Source organism: Colletotrichum chrysophilum (assembly GCF_026319265.1).
Source record: "Colletotrichum chrysophilum strain AFK26 chromosome Unknown scaffold_10, whole genome shotgun sequence".
NCBI classification, from domain to species: Eukaryota; Fungi; Ascomycota; class Sordariomycetes; order Glomerellales; family Glomerellaceae; genus Colletotrichum; species Colletotrichum chrysophilum.
The window spans coordinates 577,767-595,647 of NW_026517297.1; the positions used below are offsets into that span (position 1 = coordinate 577,767).

The following is a 17,881-nucleotide window of genomic DNA, read 5'->3' on the forward strand; positions in this document are numbered from 1 at the left end:
CCGTCATTCAGCTGCACAGGGCATGGACAGGGAGATGTGGATGGATGCCCTGCAGAGCCAGAACTGACGACATGCCGACCTCGATATGCCAGACTGGCGTGTTTGATGGCATCTCATGTCTGCGATCACAAGCAGCCTTGTGGTTGGAATGTGATCCAAAGTAAGGTTTGTGAGGTTGGTCTGACGAATAATTCTCGGCGCGTGTCTTGAGATGAGCTAATCTCACGTTGATATTGAACATGGACATAACTCGGATGGCATTCATCAAGTGCTCGATCCATTTGCATCATACCATACATAACCCTAAGGTACCTTAAGGCAGGGTAATGATAATGAATGAAGCTGGGCGTGAGCTCTGAACTCAGCTCCCTCTGGTGCGCCTGAAGGGTGCAGAGCTAAGGGGGCCGCTAACGCTTGAGCCCGTTGACGGCGTTGAGACGGTTTGGTTTTGATTCTGACTGTTGCAGTGGCTGTTAGTGAGGGACCCGCTTACTTGGACGTTTCCATCCTCAGTGGGACGGAGAGCTCCTCCTCCTCCAACCTCACACTCACTGATCCAGCCCCCAAGTAGGTGAAGGCGGTGCATCATCGCGGCTCGGCTACGCGAGTACCGGAGCCAAGGTTCGTGTAATTCAGGGCAGAATCTGGCAAAAAAAAAGTTTGATTCTGGAAATTAAGGCACTTTACGTAAGGTGCTAGACGCGGCACACGACCTGAAGGTGCGACTTGAGGGAGCTGCTTCAGCCGAAAGAATAGCCGACGTCACTTCACTCATGTTCCATTGCTTGTATCCCCAATGCTGGTGGCTACACATTTGTTACAGGTTCCGCAAGCAATTGCACGCGAGCATCGCCGCATATCTGTGTATCCCATGGCGCGAGCGGTATCTTGCGATCCCAGTAACTAAGTGGGAGAGAAAGAGAGAAATGACAAGAGCCAAATCAAGCCACAAGCCACAGCGTGCCTGCTCGCGATGAATGCAGTTCGCGGCTTAGCCCGGGCACCCTCCAAGCCACCTCTTCTAGCCCCCTTCCTTCCATTATATGACAAGCCCCGTCGCATAACGCCTTAGGTAAGGCAATCACCTAGGTACCTACCAAGGAGTAGTCCGATTGCGCTTTTCTGCCTCTTCCGCCTTTTCTGCGCGTCCCAATCTCGGCATATCGTGTTTGGTGGGTGGACGCTCCCATCCGGGCCGATCAACGGCAAGCCTCTCCTACCTGCGGATACCTCCACGAAGGCATGTTGGGTTCTGGATCCAAGCAGAAATACGCCATCACGGATAACTGGCAAGTGTGTTCAGTATGACGAGCGGACGTGAGAAACAGCAACTACCCAACCAGAGGCCCCCTTCATCTGAGACGGGACACGAAGGCTGCTGTTGCCAGTTTCGTCACACGGCAAGGTAGTCAGAACAAGAGACACGCCAGAGGACCCTCCTCATCGATCCTGTCTGCATCCGCAGAGTCTCGTTCTAACAGTTCTGTCGATAAGAATGCACTTTGGGCACGTCCACCCCTGCAGCACACCAACTGGAGCGCATATCAAGGCAGTGGATCGCGCGCTGCTGCATGCTGCTAATGTTGGGTGCTGCATCGCTGGGCCGCCGGCTGCCGCGCTGACCTGCGCAAACATCCCTACCGCATATCCCTTGCTGGGGTCACCCAGCGGCCTGGGGCCACCCATTTCCTCCGCGGCACTTTCCCCCCGATCCCCCAACCGAGCAACCATGTCCTTGTCCGACGCACGCCAGACTGGTCGATCATCGTCTGGTTTCTTTTTTTGCTCTCTCTCGCTCGAATTTTCCCCTCTACAGCTGTCTTTTGTTCAACTCCGACGCAGCGCAATGCACCGCACCGCGGCTGCCTCGTTCCGCCGCGCTGTCTGTCTGTCTGTATGTCTGTCTGCGGAGAAGTTCTGTGCCATACTGACAGCCGACGAAAGGAAGAAGAAAAGAAAAAGCAACTTCTATTGCAATGATTGTCCCAGACTACTGGCCGCACGGTGATGCCCCCCGGGGGCCGCCTGCCAATTGAGGAGCTTTACGGGTTCAGGTCTTCCGCCCCCGTCGCAGCTTCGGCCTTTCTTTCGAAAGTCTTCACTTCTCCGCCTCCACCTACTTGCTCCTCGACCCCCAATATGGGAGATGTAGGAGTGGGAGTGGCCCTGTCGTTTTCAAGTGACACTGGCACGGCACACTGGTCGAGCCCGGTCTGCAAGGCGCCGGCAAAAGAAACATGAAGCTCCATTGTGGCGCTTGTCACTTTACGTTTTCCTTGGTTCGAGTTCCTTCCTCTTTGATCGTTTCCGGGGGCCAAGACAGTACACAACGCGTACAGCGAGCACTCTCCTCTTTCTCTTGCTGTCTCTCACACAGACACACACTCTGGAAGCCAGCAGCCCGGGCTTCCAATGTCTTGGAATACCTCGTGGACCGTCTGCTTTCCCTTCAACGACGCCTGGCCCGTGAAAGAGGAAAAAGAAAGAAAATAGCATTGTCAAATTCGCTTGAGAGGCTATCCCGACCCCAAAGTCTCAGCGCCACGAGCCCACTCTCCGCCCGAGCCCCTAGACGACGGTCTAAAACTCTTAGTGACGACGCCCTCTTCCTCCCTTGATCTGCCCTGGCCTGTTGCTGTCTCGTCTGGTCCCCTCTCTTCGCTCGACTTCTCTCTCTGGACACCCACCGCGTGTGTCTATGGGCACTGCAATATGGCAGCTGTGAGTCTGTGTATGTGTGTTCCCCCTCCCCCGTCCCTCAGTCTTCTTCCTGACAGAGTCTGGCCATGGCGCAAGCCCTGAGTCCTCTGTAGCCCTCGTTCCCATCATTTTGCACGGACGCCTCCCCGCGATGGTTTGACGCTTCTACTGCCTCCGTCTGCCACCGTCTGTCTCCCCTCCCGCCTTTTTTTCCCTCTCTCTCTCTCTCCTCGCTCAGGTCTAACGGTCGCTCAGAGGGAATCCGGCCGGACCAGAACATATATCGATCCCTACCGTCCGCCATCCTGCGCTCGAGACCCGAGGGATGGTCCTGTCTCTCGAGGTGTTGCTCGATGAACCCTGATATTTTGATCTCCCCCATCCTTCATCTTACATCCCCCTCCCCCTCTCTTTCTGCTCTTCACCTACTATTCCGGCAAACGACAGCTTGGGACCCTGGATGCAAATCACGGTTGATCTCCCTCATCCCGGTTGCGTGATCATCATCCCATTACACTGACGGGTGTCGCCAGACGTCCCGTACCATCATCACACATAGCTTGCTACGCCGCAGGCGAGTCGCGAAACCCACCACAACTGTACGACTGCTTCGTCAAACACTTGGACTTTCAGGTCGCGTCTACCGTGGTAACCTTGGGCATGTCATCCCAGGACAGTCAATTGCACTATTGGACCTCCCGCCAGTGACGGAATGGCCATCTCCGAGAGCATCATCCACAGGGACTCCGAGGTCATGGCTGTGTCAACGAACTTGGGTCCTCCTCGGCTGGACCTCTCCCTCACCAGAGGTCGCCGGGGAACTTTCAGCAGCTTCGGCAGCGACGGCGAACGAGGTTTCTCTCCGCGCCCAGCCAGATCATCAAACGACCTCTTTGCGCAAGCCCTCAGCCGGATCGACACCGCGGACTCCGATTCCGAATGGGGCGCCGTCCGCGCTCGCGCCAGGGAAAACAATGACAGACAGGGTTTGGGCGAACTCATTGAATTCTTCCGGACCAACTCACCCCCACCGCAGCGCTCCGAACAACGATCCGTCTTCGAGCACGACGAGCCCCAGGACGAAGAGGAGGAACCCGAGAGGTGGAGGCTATTCAAAAAGCTGCGCCGCCCGCGCACCCGCGCCAGGTCGGAGTCGCCTGCCCGTCGGCCACGGACCGCGGGACTGCCCAACTCTGCCGTCGCGTCCAAGACGGCAAGCGGAAACTCGCATATCGCAATCTCTATTCCATTGGAGTACTGCCACGTAGGACCGGACTCTGACTGGGCGCTCGCCATCTTCAATGCCACCCCGCCGCTCCCCCCTACTCCTGCCCGGGGCAGCGAGGATACCCTCAACGGACAGGTCAGGCCTTACGCCAGTGAGCGCACCGTGACCGTTCTCAAGACCGTCAGCGAAAAGGGATCTCTGTCGACACTCGACACGATGAACACCATGAGCACGAAGTCGCAACGTTGCAAGGGGGTCAAGGGCAATGTGTCCATCTGGCCCAAAGTCAACCCCAATCCCCTGAGCCCGCCCAGGACACCTTATTCAACGCCGCCAGGAAGCTTGCGCGGAAAACCGAGTGTTTCCAAGCCAAAGCGCGAGCGGTTGCCGTTACCCCCACCGCAGTACGCAGAGCTCCCGGCATCACCTGTGGTGATGCCCCAGACACCCAGCGAGAACATTGACAGAGAGTGCTGGATCTCGGAGAGCCTTTCGCAGCCTGCGAGCCCACATCACCAAAAGCCAAAGAGTAAGTCTTCAAGGAGACCGCAGAACATCGTCCTGCCGCCTCGACGGTCGAGTATCAAGATTGTGCGGCCCAAGACAGACACCGCGAGAGACAAGCCTTCCATTGATGGCTTAATTGGCGGAGGCACAAAGCGTCAGAGTGTCGCTTTTGATGGGCCGCAGCTCAGTCCAGGATACTCAGAAGTACCGTCTCTGAGTCCGAGCATTGCGACGACGGAGTTATCTGAACCCGTCATCTCAAGAGCCCGGCCCGCAAGGGCCTACTCGACCGCGTCGGTCGTACTCCAAGATTCAGAGTCAATGACGCCAAGACAGTCGTTCACCATCCGACCAGGGAGTAGCGACACCAACCAAACCACCCTGGTGAATGGTTCTATAGCCTCTCGTAATCCGTCAACGAGGACCGCCGCCTCCAGACAGAGTCGCAGGGACCGCGTCAAGTCTCTGAAGCACAGAGACATGGAGGCCCTCAGGGCGCTGAAGCAGCTGCAGCAGGAGGATGACGGCGAAATCACGCCGAGGCCGCAGACAACTGAGACGGTGATTAGCAACCTTCGCCTCCCTTCTCGGGATGGCACGTTTGGAAGGAACTTCCGTGGCATGGAGACAAAGCTCTCTGCGACAAATTTGGCCAACATGGCTAAGAAGGAACAGACGTCGTCAACCACCGACTCGAACGGCAAGATCTCCGACTGGCAGGCCACCCAGCAAGCAGAAACGCCAGGCTGGGAGACGGCGCAGGAGGAGCTGACGCCCGGATGGGAAACCGCCCGTGAAGAGACACCAACGCCGGACTGGCTGAGCACAAGCCTCCTCAACGACACTATGGCCGCTGCGGATTCCGCAGCGAGCAACTTCGACAACAGCCTCTTCAGAGACAGCACCGTCAGCTCCGAACCGCCTCGCCGCTGGGGAAGCTATCACCGCGGCAGCTGGGCTAGCTCTGTGCCGCTCTTGGACCGGATAGGCAGCTTCGCGCCTTCCGATGCAGACGCCGCCCAGGTAGGCCAAGCTGTCGAAGACGGCTCCTCTCCCCTTCGCCCAGCCAGGATGTCTCGCGCCGACTCGGCAACCCTCTCCCAGGTCGACTCGGCCCGTCTGACCTCTCCGCCCCTGAGCATAGTCGACGCCGAAGTAGACCTTCCGAGATCATCTACAGAGCAATTCATCGCCGGCAGCATCGCGGCGTTTCCAAAGCCTGGCTCGGGGCCAAGGCTCAGTGCAATCATGCCCGTGGCCGAAGTCGTGCCCACAGGTCCCATGGACGAGAGGTGGTCAGCTTCAACCCTCAACTCCCCAATTACAGTAGTCGAAGTCTCACATCCCACTTTCCCAAGCAGCCAGACCACCGTCGCGGCCCAACCTTCCAGCTCGACCCAGCTCGCCCGCCCGCATACCGCAGGGAACACGAACCCAGAGCTCTTCAATACCGCCCGCGGCTCCGCAGACCTGCAACGACGACGCCAGCCAGCAGCCGACGAAGGCGACGCAGCTGAGACCGCCACCCTCCGTCCGAAGAGCCGCGCCCGCGCCGAGATCGAGGAAGCACCTTTCGACCTTCTCTCCATGTCCGCCAGAGAGCTCCGCAACCACTACGCCTCCCTCCGCAGTGCGCGGGTCAACGACCTCGCACACGAGATGCTCCTGAACCAGGAACGTCTCGAGATGCGCATGCATCAGCAGGAACAGAACCAGATGCTCTTCATCGACCGTCTGGAGCGCTGCATGCACGAACTCAGGAGCCTCCCAGGCTCCCCCTTTCTCACATCCCTACCCCTGGACTGGCCGCTCGACGACGACCACGACTTTGTCTACGAGGAGCACCGCATCAGCCGGGACGCCCGGCAAGAAATCCGCGTGCGCAGGACCGGGCGGATGCAAAGTAGGTCGTCACATCATCAGCAGCACCAGTCCGAGTCCCAGCCGCGTCGGAGGCTTGCGGACACCCGAGACGACTTTCTGGATTTTGACGGCGCCTTCACTGACAACCACGACCGCGATCGCAGACCGCGCCGGCCGTCAACTTCACACAACGCCTCGTCCCGTCGGTCAGGGGCCCCTCGAGCCCGTCGCCACGGTGCCCCCGTCCTCCCTCCCCTCATCACCCGCGGCGGCTTGGACTCTCTGGACCCTCTCATCAGGGAGCTTCAGTTTGCCGCGCGCGTGAGCCAGGAGACGAACCGGACAGAGCGCATCCGGACACCGCAGCCCGGTGGTCCGAATGAGTACTACTACAACATGATTTAAAGCGGGATGTTGACGATGTTTCTTATTTCTTTTTTCATATTGATCAACGTGGACCGTGGAGGGTATACCTTTTTCCTTTTGTGTCTCGTCCTTGCTGCTTTTTTTCTTTCCACTGTCAAGACCTGACGGCCGGGGGCCGCGCGAGTCTTCAATCGGGTTCGGTTCAGCGTTGACGACTTGTACGGAGGCTGCGGGAACGAGTTTCTTTTGTCAACGGGCTTTCTCGGGAGAACCAGTCTCTCTCATGGATTTGTGATGAGCAGATGTCTGGTGTGATGTGTTCTACGTATCTCATTACCTCCATCTCATGACCAGCCTTCTCCTGGGCGCCGCAGATGCGGCCGCCAATCTCTACAATTAACGAAGAATCACCAAAGATATTGCCCTCTACACGTGCAATCTTTTTTTTAAAAAAAATTCGCTATGCTCCCGTGAAGATGCTGATCAGAAACGGCCGCTTGTTAGCTCCCGATCCGGACACTAGTTTAGCCAGGGGAATTGTCGTAGATCCGATCGAGGAAAGAAGTCGTGCTAGGTGAATCTGGATGTAAGGCGCTTCCAGCCAATGACGTCGTTGCGGACCGCATCTGAAATGCCCCAATATTTTGCAAGTCATGATGTCTTTGACTTGGCTCGCCTGAAACTCAATTAAGCAAAAAAAGAACAAATTCCTGTCTTAGCAACGGGACGAACCACATGCCTGATGTTCGGCAAGAATTTACACAACACATGTTTTGGAAGCTCAGACGGCTGGCTTCCCAACAAACCGCGACACCGTGACACGAGACCATCTCAAGCCCCGAACAAGAGACGAACTGCCGCCAAACGATAAGAAAACCAAAAAGAAAAGAAGAAGAGAAACAATGTCCAGCCCCTGGATCTTCGTCTCCCCCTCCTCCAGGGGCATAGGCCGCCACCTGACCCGGCACCTCCTCCTCACGATGCGCGCCCCGATCCTCGCGACCTGCCGCGCCGCCGACACCACGGCCGCCAAGCACCACATCCTCGACGCCCTCCCCGGCGCCGAGGACCTCGCCCCGCGCCTCAAGGTCGTCCGCCTCGACGTGACCGACGAGCCCACCATCGCCGCCGCCGCGGAGGAAGCGAAAGCCCTGTTCCCGCCGGCGACGCACCACCTGCGCCTCGCGCTCGCGACGCCGGGCATCTTGCACCCGGAGAAGGCGCCCGCGCAGATCGAGTACGACGCGGCGCTGGAGACGTTCAAAGTGAACACGCTGGGCCAGATGATGCTCATGAAGCACTTTTCGGGGTTCCTCCCGCGCAAGGCCGTATCCTTCAAAAGTGACGAGGAGGAGGGGCTGCCGCCGGGGAGGGCCGTGTGGGCGGCCATGTCGGCGCGGGTGGGCAGCACGTCGGACAACCGCAAGGGCGGGTGGTACAGCTACCGCGCGTCCAAGGCGGGTGTGACGAGCCTGGCCAAGAGTCTGGATCTGTGGTTGGGAGCAAGGAGCGGCGAGAAAGCGATGGCCGTGGCGTATCACCCCGGCACCGTGAAGACGGGGTTGAGCAAGGCGTTTTGGGACGGGGTGCCCGAGGGCAAGCTGTTTGAGCCCGAGTATGCCGTAGAGAGGATGTGTAGCGTGCTCACGAAGGAGGTCGGGCTGGAGGGACGAGGCAGGTGTTGGGACTGGCAGGGAAAGGAGATTCTGCCTTGATGGAGACTGAGATACCCCACGAAGGAGGCAGACAAGGGCTGTGGTCATGATAATAAAAGTGATAATTCTGAAACTTCGTAAAATTCCGTCCAACTTACTCTATAAATGTCGTGAAGAAAAGGCTACTAGTTGTACATGAACCCGAGACTTCTCCTCTGATAACTCCTTGCTGAGAAAGGACCGCAATCATTCTGGCTCCTTTTTAGCTAGTTCCGCAATCTCCTTCTCGTCTTCACAAGGCAACGTTTTCGAAAGATGCCCCGTCAGGAGATGCGCCTGGCTTCCCGGTCGGATTGTCCTCGTCGCCTTTGCCCTTCTCGCTGCTCTCGTCATCTTCCTCCTTCGGGCGGTGCGCAAGGTTCTGCTCCTCCTTGTCTTCGAACCGCACCTTCTGCTCTTCCTGGTCGGCGATCCTCTTCTGCTCCGCCTCCTTCTCGTCGTCACCGGCCGTTTGCTGCTCCTCCTCTGCCTTGGGCGCAGGTGGCTTATCCTCGGGAGACTTGGCGGACGAGGCATCGCCGTTCTCAGGCGAGGTGCCAGGAGGAGGTGAAGGTAGTTCCTTCTGTGTTTGCGGGCTCTGCTGCTGAGGCTGATGCGGCGTGGGGGCCTGCTGGAGCTCGTCACCGGAGGGAACCGGCCTCAGAGCGTCGAGGTAGAACTTGGTGACACCAAGAATGCGGCCGTTCTTCTCGCAAGCCTCGACCCACTCGGGTCGCACGACGGGGATGTTTGTCTCGACGGCCTTCTCCCAGGCCAGGCCGCGACCCTCAGTAGTGACAAAGTGCGTGGTGTCGATGCGGACGCTGTCGACAATCTTGGCACCAATGCGATCGACGGCGGCGGCCAGCGCCTCTTTAGTGGCGGCGGGCATGATACCCGTGGTGATCGTGATACCGCTGAGGTCCGTCATCTTGTGGGTGCGCACAACAACCTTGTCGGAGCTGAAGGTGCCGGCGGTGGTCCGCAGGACGAGGTGGAAAGTATAATCGGTATCGACCGCCAGACCACTGATCTTGGTGCTGTGCATCTGCAAGGGGCGAGGGATGTTGCCGGCCTTTTGGCCGTTGCGGTACAGGGAGAGGGAGATGAGGTCGGCGGTAGCTAGCTCGATAGGATGCCATTCGAGGACGACGGACGTCTGCGTGGCATTGCGGCAGCGGAGGACGGGTGTGGTGGGCGCTGAAGCACCGAACGCTGAGTAGATGCGGTCCTGGAGCTCGCGGAAGGCATTCTCGGTCTTGCCTTCAGAGTTGAGGTTGCGGGAGACGGTAATATCGACAATGCTGCCGGAGGAAATGTTGGGAGGGAGAAGGATGGAGGGAAACTCGATCTGGAAAGAGTGAGAGTCAGCAACGAGACATCAAGGGGTAATCTTGATCGAAGAAGCAGGCGACGTAGCTGCTCTCGGGAGCTTCAAGGTGCCTGCCTCCAGAAGGGCATGTATCTGGACAGACTTACCAAGCGCTTATCAGGCGTCAGGAGAACCGTGACGCCAGCGTCGACCTTGCCGACGGTCAGGGAGACAAGCATCGTGGGCTGTGCTTGCTGGTGTTGAGGGGGCTGGCCCAATGTCCCTTGAAACGATACGTAATTGGTCTGCAGTCGTGACAGTCCGAATCAATTGCGTGGGTTGGGTTGGGAATCACTGTTGTCGCCGGTCAATGCCCGGTTTCCGAGGTCTAGGTTTGACTCGCGATAACTTCGTCGAGGGCAAGCGGCGACGGTTTGGATTTGCTGTGTAGCGTGTTCGTAGAGGCCGAGACACATATGCTGGGTCAGAGATGCAACGTCCTCTCACTTAATTAACCAGGTTGGCAGCTCCAGAACGTCTCGGCTGGCAGCTCTGCGCTAGCGATGTGATTCGTCCTCAAGTGCTGCTGTGTCCTGGCCTGGGCAAGCAGGAAACAAGCACAGGTGCATGGGTACGTACCCTGCCTGCCCTGTGCTTCACCCTGTGAACTTCAGAAATAGCTCCAGCTTATCATGCTTGTTCATTAGAGCCAATGCGTATGGCCTGTGGGCTTCACGTTGGCTGACTTTGGTGACAGTGTTTGCTACATTACATGCTGTAGCTCCGAGGACTCTGGCAATGGCCGACCAATTGTGATGAAGAGTCTTTGTTCGCAAGTTAAACGGTTCTATTTTGGGGTATCAATGATGTTTTATGGTCAATAGGAGACTTTGGGCATTTAGTTGCGCGAGACTGACGGCAACTTTCTCGCAGGATCGTAGTTCTGCAGAGGAAGCCTTTCCTCGTTCTCCAGTTGTTGTGTCAAGGTCTGGCTTTCGCCCGTTGCATGATCCTCGATCTTGCTCGCAATGATGTGCGATCAGGCTCCATGGTAGGGAGCCTCCTCCAACTTCGGGTGCGGTTCCATTCCTTTTCAGAACTACTCATGGCCTCAAGGTCCTTGCAGCCTTCTTTGGCAATATGCGTGCCTTTGAGGCCGAGCTTTCTTGCCGAACCTGCGTCACATTGCTTAAAGGTTGACTACTCTTGGAGTCAGTGCCCTGCGTCAGCATGTCTTCCTTCTTCAGCCAAGGTTGATATGGAAGTCCTCGTAAGCTTGGAGGCGGGAGTTGCATCTCCCTTCTTGATGCTCGCCGCGATGTTGCGGCAGAAGGTGGCGGCCTCTCGGGGGGCCATGCTCCTTGGGTCTGCTTTATGAAGAAGTCCACACAATAATCAACAACCTCTTGTATCTCCTTCATCGTCAACTTGGCCCTGATCTCCTGTGGTTGCTGTGCCTTCAAGAGTATCGACCCGCGCAAATCACCTGAACCCTTCTTGCGCTGCCCGGCCACCTCTTCGGCCACAAGTCTCCGTCCGTATATGTCATACCCTCTGGCGAATAGAGACGTTCTCAGAGCCTTCATCAGCCTGGCACGCGCCGTAATGACGAGCCCAGCACGTCCGAATTTGTAAACACCGTCATATTGTGGCCACAGCGGCCGATCCCTCTTCATCTTCTCATACTGATGCTCCAGCACTGCGACATTGGCAGTGGGGTGTCGCGAGTTTTGAAATTTGAACATATCGAAACGTTCGACGACGTGCTCCAGCGAGTATCTGCAAAGGATGTATTTCTGCGCATCGATATTTTTGCTGTGATCTCGGGGCACTTCCTTCCAAATTCCTCTTTGGAAGGGTGATCGCATGTTGAGGCGCCTAAATATGGAAACGGTATGTTGCTCGAGAGGCGCATTCTCGTCATACGGTTTGTTTGGGACGGGGAGAACCGGCTTTCTTGGGGAGGAGCTGTAGCATTGGACCGCCGGTACGAATATATTTCGGAGCGCTGTCGAGGTCGACGGCAGCCGCCAAAGGCCGCGGGTCACTAACTGCCGTCTCGCCGGGTTCATCGCAGAGGTTCGGGTGTCGGGTGGCAAAGAGTCATGCCTGGCGGCGACAGTTGACTGTTGTCGAGGTTGGTCTAGCTCAGAGTCATGACCGAGTCATCGGTTCGGCTCTCTCGGGGAACGGGTTTCTGGAGGAAGACGATGTCACAAAAGTAGGCAGTCTCCAGCTTAAGAGCTTAACGGGATCGTGGTTCAGAGACATCTCCAAAAGATTTAGACATTAGATAAGCCATCCATCAATACCAAGACCGTCCGGGTTGCAGCGTGGGCTGTGCAGTGTCAAACAATTGGCGTGTGCGGCTCGCACATTTTCACTGTACCTGTGCTGTGGTGCCTTAGGTAATGCACTGCTTGAGCCGAGCCACAGCACTTGGCCAACCGCTAACCTCAGTTTGTTGGTGATGACACCTAACTGCAGCCCCCTAAAGCAGTGTCCCCACTTGAGTCATACCGGCTGCATCATTCGCCCCTCCAGCAGCCCCAGAACCAGTGGTTCCAGCAAGCGCCATCCCATTCCTCCCCCATTGCCGCAGTACCCAGTAAATCACTGCCCTGCGCAAGGCGAGGCACACACTGACTGGGTATCGGAGAAAGCAGCAGCCCAAAGCCCATATTTCGCGCGAGCGCACAATAAAGCTCGCCCATCAACATCATCGCCCACTTGATTCCCTCCCCTTTCCACTCCTCGACAACACTTCCACTCTCCCACCCCCCTCCCCCATCGAACCTCAGAACCGGTATTCTCGAGAGTCAAAATGCCCAAGAACAAGGGAAAGGTCAGTTCATCCATTTTCGTATGATCGTTGTGGTTGTGGTTTGGCAAAACAGAAGGGCGAAAAAAAAAACCACCCCTCCCCTGCTTAGCCGGACCCGCCATCAACCCCGCCCCCTCCATGCTATTCGAGGCAACGCACACCGATCATGGTGATGCTGTTGATGGTGTTGAGGATGATGGAGTCGCTCTTGAATACAGACTAACAACCACACAGGGAGGAAAGAACCGCAGACGTGGCAAGAACGAGTCCGACCACGAGAAGCGTGAGCTCACCTTCAAGGAAGATGGCCAAGGTCAGTGCAACACAACCTCCTTTGTTTCGGCTGCACGAAACAAGAAATTTCCATAATTTCCCATCACTAAACACGCGTTGGCACCACCACCACCACCAACGGCCTCTCACGCTGTCCTTTAACACAAAACAACGTCATGAACATGCCACTAACTTTCTTTCAGAGTACGCTCAGGTCGTAAAGATGCTCGGCAACGGCCGCCTCGAGGCCCAGTGCTTCGACGGCGTCAAGCGTCTCGCCAACATCCGTGGCAAGCTCCGCAAGAAGGTCTGGATCAACCAGGGCGACATCATCCTCCTCTCCCTGCGTGAGTACCAGGACGACAAGGGCGATGTCATCCTCAAGTACACCGCCGACGAGGCCCGTTCCCTCAAGGCCTACGGCGAGCTGCCCGAGTCCGCCAAGATCAACGAGACCGACACCTACGGTGCCGACGGCGACGGTGACTGCAACTTCGAGTTCGACGACGACCGTGACTCCGAGGAGAGCGGCGACGAGGCCGGCGGCGATGGCAAGAAGGAGGTCGACATTGACGACATTTAAACAAAAAACCCTTCCCACGCGCCACGCTCGTGTGTGTTTTTGTGGAGCCCCCGAAACCTCCTCCCCCGGCCGGCCTTCTGCTGCAAGACCGGAAGGGTGGGGATGCTGTCTTCTCTCTCAAATCCAGTGGTCTTCGCCACGTCGGCTACTGGATTCCGCGACAGTCAAGGTGTCTAGGGCGGTGCGTTGGACGGCCATGGTGGGAGAGACGTCATGGCTCGTCAGATCAGATCTCGGGGACGATAGAATTATTTCCTTGCGCTTGATTAATTGAATTATTTTGGCATGTGGCCTCCGGGCCACCTCCAAAGTCCACCATATATCACGCTGAAATTTCATTCTCACATGCATAAATTCGTCGTTTTGGACAGTTGTCGATGTTTTGATTTCAATCTCTTTTACGTATGGCTAATACGCTTGTGAGCAAGCTCATTCACTTCCATGACATCCCGCTGATTGCGGTGCCGGGCGCTTTAACCATCGGCTTCCACATCATATCCCACTTTTCCTGCTCGGTGAAGCGCCCTTCAGTATGCTCTAAAAGACGCCAATAGCAGTGATCCACCCCATCCTAAGTATGCAGCTATCATCTGGGATAGCAAGAACTGAATGCTAAATATCCGCGCTTGGGTTTGAAGAAGACGCATGCGTGGCGCCATAACCTGGACGGCGTGCCTCTATGTCCATGATGAACTACTGACGGCTTACCAGTCGTCATTGTCACTTTCGTCATCTAACAGCAAATTAGCTTGGATTTCGTAGACCAAATAGACAGATGCCAACTTACCACTTCTGCTGACCTTCTCCTTTCTCTTCTGCAACGCGGCGGCAAGGGCGTTGGCCATGTCACCACCGCCACCAGGTGCAACACCAGCAGGGGGCAAACCGCTTCCGTGCGGCCCAGTATCGTTGCTGCCACCAACTGAAGCACCACTTCGGTCGCGAATCTGACTTCTGTCCACCTTCTTCAATGCCTTGATACCACCAGCCTTCTGGATATCGGCCAGCATGCCGGAGCGACCGGCGTCCGGCGCGGGAGCGGGAACGCCAGAGGAGTACCCAGAGTCCCGGTTCGGCATGGGAGGAGCCGGGGGTCCACCCAAGGCAGCTGGCGGCGGTGGGGGAGGAGGGGGAGGCGCACCGGCCCCGGGAGGAGGTGGAGGCGGTGCCGGGGGAGCGTTGCTTGATGGCAAAGGAGGTGGTGGGGGAGCGTTCGACGAGGGCAACGGCGGCGGAGGTGGCGCGTTGGATGTTGGCAAAGGCGGTGGTGAGGTAGGTAGAGGGGGCGGAGGAGGCGCGCTCGACGAGGGTAACGGCGGCGGCGGAGGAGCCTGCGATGCTGGCAAAGGCGGTGGGGGTGGAGGGCCTCCGGCTGCTGGCGCAGGTGGGACCGGCCGTGAAGAAGGTGGTGGTAGGGGAGGGGCCTCGTTCGCCGGGGCTTTCGGGGGGAGGGCCGGCGGCGGGCCAGCATCTGCTCTCGGAGGGGGAGGCGGCGGGACCGGACCGCGGCTTGGAGTTGGCGGCGGTCGTGAGCCTGGAAACGCGGGAGGCACTCCGAACCTGTGGCTCGCGGGTCTCTCTTCTTCTTGCATAGGTGTCTTTGGCGGGCGTGGAGGCGGAGGCGGTCCATTTGCCGGCCCGCGAATGGCACTGACGGAACCTCCCAGAGCATGCGCAAGCTTGCCGGCGTCTGGCAAGGGTGGAGGCACAGCGAAGCGGTTTTTGGGCGGCTCGGGCGCAGAAGGCTCGCTTGGAGGGGTTGGTTCTCTGTGAACGGCCGGCGGTTCGGTCTTGCCAGACCTCCGTGCTGGCGGAGGAGCGGGGGCATTGCCGCGTCGTGGAGCCGGAGGCGGCGGTGGTACACGTGGGCTGTCTGCTGGAGGGGGCGGCGGCGGAGGAAGCCTATTTCTTGGTTCGATGCCGTTGGAATGGGATCCTGTCGGTGGCGGAGGAGGGGGAGGAGGAACGTGGCTTCTTGCTCCAGCCATCAGCTTCTCCTGCTCCTCCTTCAAGAAGTCAACGATGAACTCCTGGTTCTCCTTAATGAACTCATCGGTCAAGCCCTTGTCTCGCAGATCCTGTCCAAAGTTCTCGCGCCAATTCGAGTCGAACGCATCGAGAACCGCGAATTCTGAGGACTTGTGACCGTTGGGTCCCCCGAGCGATGGCATTCGGCCATGTGCTCGCGGCGAATCGGGGGGTGTGGGAGCTGAAGCATGGCGGCTACCGAAAAGTCCTCCGAGCAGACCATGTTTGTGAGGATGAGATTGTGCAGCTCCTCCGAATGGAGTTGCCCTGGTGCCTCTGCTCGCATTCTTTTCCCTGTCATCCATCTTCTTCTTGAATTGTTTTGCCTCCTTCTCGTCCATGAATGACAGGCCCGCGAGGCATTCTTCAATTTCGAAACTGTGAAAGTAGGTGCGGTCTTGATTGTAACTCCACGATTCGAATATCTCCTGATCCCAGATGACGCCTCGGTTTGCGGACTAGACGCATGTCAGCCAAGGGATGCAACAGCAGGTAGAGAGGGGCGGGGTACTTACAGAGATGTCAACCATCTTGAGCCAATAGGTGTTGCCTACCAGGTCGTTTGACAAAACGATGGCGCCCTGGATGCCCGTGTATGTCCATTTCGCAGGATTGGGATAGGCCACATATAACCTGGCAACGGCGACGGCTTGGATCTTGTTTGTCTGCTTGGGAACGAAGCGCTTGACAGTCTCCTTGTCGTCATCGCTCAAGATCGACGGCATGATGGCGGGGAGTGGTCAGCGAAGGAGAGGCGGTCGAGGGAGGTTGGGTGGTGGAGAGGTCGAGGTTCGTATGTAGTCGATTCAAGGTGGAATTGGGACGAGGTGGAGTTGATGCAGAGGGTCGTGTGCTTGCAGCAGCCGCGGCACCAAAGGCAGCAGTGGCACTCCCAGAATATCAGCGGCAGTCTGCGTCGTACGCGTGTATGTCAGGTAAGAGCAAGTGGCGCTTAGTCGATGGTGTCTGGGCAGACACCTCCTCTTTCGGGATGGCGGTTCGTCAGGTCGGTCGCTTTCAGCAGTGAACTTGGCAAGGTTCCCGAGGCGAGTTGAAGGGCGACGTCGCTTGTGGTGTTTGGAAGTTGAGGTACAGCGAGAAGGCTGCTATGCTGCCGCAGAACAAACAGCAGGGTCAGGTACAGTGCCAGTACTGGGCTGGCGTTAAGATTGGTGCAAACGTGAGGCAGCCGCCCTGCGCCCAAAAGAAAGCTGCGTCCAATGCGAGAGTGATAAGCTTGTGCTCAAAGATGCCAGAGCTTCCGGGTCCGGGGGCGTTTCATGAAATGTGGGCTCGCATCACTCAACGAGGGAACCTTGAGGATATCATAAAAATGCCGTCCCAAGAAGGCTGAGAGGAGAGAAGGTTGTGCCGCGCGAGGGTGAGGTCCTGGTCGTTGTGGTGTGTGCGATGGAAATAAACGTTACTCGGACCTGATTGAACGAGAAGAGTGGTGGACAGGCGATTTGGCATGGAGGGAACGGTACGACTGTAGCGGAGCACTGGAGACCACGAATGGGACTGGGCCGGACGGGACTCGTAACCGGCTGCCCTGGGCCACCGCAGGTGGCTGAGTCTTTGTTTCAGTGGCAGCCGAGCTGGGATGTTTCCAGAGTTTCCCTCACCAAAGGTCTCTCTCAGTGTCTCTCCCTCGGGCGCAGCTCGGGCGTCAGCTCAGGCCCCAGCTTTGCAGCGCTGAGGTGCGTATGCCAGCGCAGTCAGTGAGCCTGAAGGGGGCAGGCAGTGGTCCCTCGATACGCCGTACCAGCCACACCTTGCGCATCAGCACCGCCACGTGGAAGTGAGAGGAAGATTGTCGTCATTGTGGGACGTGGAACCTGCAGCGTTGCATCTGTTGGTCTCCAAAGAAACATGCTGCATTGGTCGACTGATCAGTGATTGATGGACCGACCCTTTCTTCCATCTCGATAGAAGGTTGTGCCGTGTAGCCATGCCCAAGATTCCTAATTCAAACAGACATCGCAAAGAAACGATTCGATATTGTCACGATCTGCGCGAATTCGATCATCCGGGATAGCCACGCCTATTCACCGGTCTCAGATTATGTGGGAATCAATTCATGAATTCATTTGGAGCATTACGACGCTATCCGCCGCCCAATTCCGAAGGCTCCGTGCCTATCCCGGGTGCCGCCTCCGTGACCCATATTCTACAGTGTCATTTGTGATCATACATCATGAAGAGTCAAATGCTGACATCTTCTCTATTTGTTGAGAGCCTCAGCCTTGGCTCTACGCTCCTCCTTGGTGCCCTCCTCCTGGGCGTTGAAGTCCTTGGGCACGGCGGGGCCGGGGTGCGCCTGGTGGGCAGCGAACTTGGGGTCGACACCGCCCTCCTTGATGGGCTGGACGCTGAACTCCTTCTCCTTCTCGGAGTCCTGTTCGGAGGTCAGTCTGATGCTTGATTCTATTTTAGGGGCTAAGAGTTCGCTTACCTTGCCCTTGGTGATGTTGTTAACGAGTTCCTTAACCTTGTCGGCCAT

At 57.4% G+C, this 17,881-nt stretch overlaps 6 protein-coding genes across 6 annotated transcripts; 3 read left to right on the forward strand and 3 right to left on the reverse strand.

Moving 5' to 3' along the window:
- Window positions 1-3,412: 3,412 nt before the first annotated feature.
- Window positions 3,413-6,703, forward strand: COL26b_002193 (uncharacterized protein; the record flags this gene model as incomplete). Its single annotated transcript, XM_053175121.1, has 2 exons — window positions 3,413-5,341; window positions 5,459-6,703. 2 exons carry the CDS (start codon window positions 3,413-3,415, stop codon window positions 6,701-6,703), a joined length of 3,174 nt encoding a protein of 1,057 aa, XP_053041065.1.
- An 863-nt stretch (window positions 6,704-7,566) lies between these two features.
- COL26b_002194 (uncharacterized protein) lies at window positions 7,567-8,379 on the forward strand (the record flags this gene model as incomplete). The annotated part of the gene is made up of 2 exons (XM_053175122.1): window positions 7,567-8,279; window positions 8,304-8,379. 2 exons carry the CDS (start codon window positions 7,567-7,569, stop codon window positions 8,377-8,379), a joined length of 789 nt encoding a protein of 262 aa, XP_053041066.1.
- Window positions 8,380-8,611: 232 nt separating this feature from the next.
- COL26b_002195 (uncharacterized protein) lies at window positions 8,612-9,909 on the reverse strand (the record flags this gene model as incomplete). Its single annotated transcript, XM_053175123.1, has 2 exons — window positions 8,612-9,709; window positions 9,838-9,909. 2 exons carry the CDS (start codon window positions 9,907-9,909, stop codon window positions 8,612-8,614), a joined length of 1,170 nt encoding a protein of 389 aa, XP_053041067.1.
- A 2,585-nt stretch (window positions 9,910-12,494) lies between these two features.
- On the forward strand, window positions 12,495-13,350 carry EIF1AX (Eukaryotic translation initiation factor 1A, X-chromosomal; the record flags this gene model as incomplete). Its single annotated transcript, XM_053175124.1, has 3 exons — window positions 12,495-12,515; window positions 12,729-12,807; window positions 12,971-13,350. The coding sequence occupies 3 exons, from the start codon at window positions 12,495-12,497 to the stop codon at window positions 13,348-13,350; spliced, it is 480 nt and encodes a 159-aa protein (XP_053041068.1).
- Window positions 13,351-14,054: 704 nt separating this feature from the next.
- Window positions 14,055-16,103, reverse strand: COL26b_002197 (uncharacterized protein; the record flags this gene model as incomplete). Its single annotated transcript, XM_053175125.1, has 3 exons — window positions 14,055-14,083; window positions 14,138-15,836; window positions 15,894-16,103. The coding sequence occupies 3 exons, from the start codon at window positions 16,101-16,103 to the stop codon at window positions 14,055-14,057; spliced, it is 1,938 nt and encodes a 645-aa protein (XP_053041069.1).
- A 1,499-nt stretch (window positions 16,104-17,602) lies between these two features.
- Window positions 17,603-17,881, reverse strand: COL26b_002198 (uncharacterized protein; the record flags this gene model as incomplete). The annotated part of the gene is made up of 2 exons (XM_053175126.1): window positions 17,603-17,776; window positions 17,834-17,881. The coding sequence occupies 2 exons, from the start codon at window positions 17,879-17,881 to the stop codon at window positions 17,603-17,605; spliced, it is 222 nt and encodes a 73-aa protein (XP_053041070.1).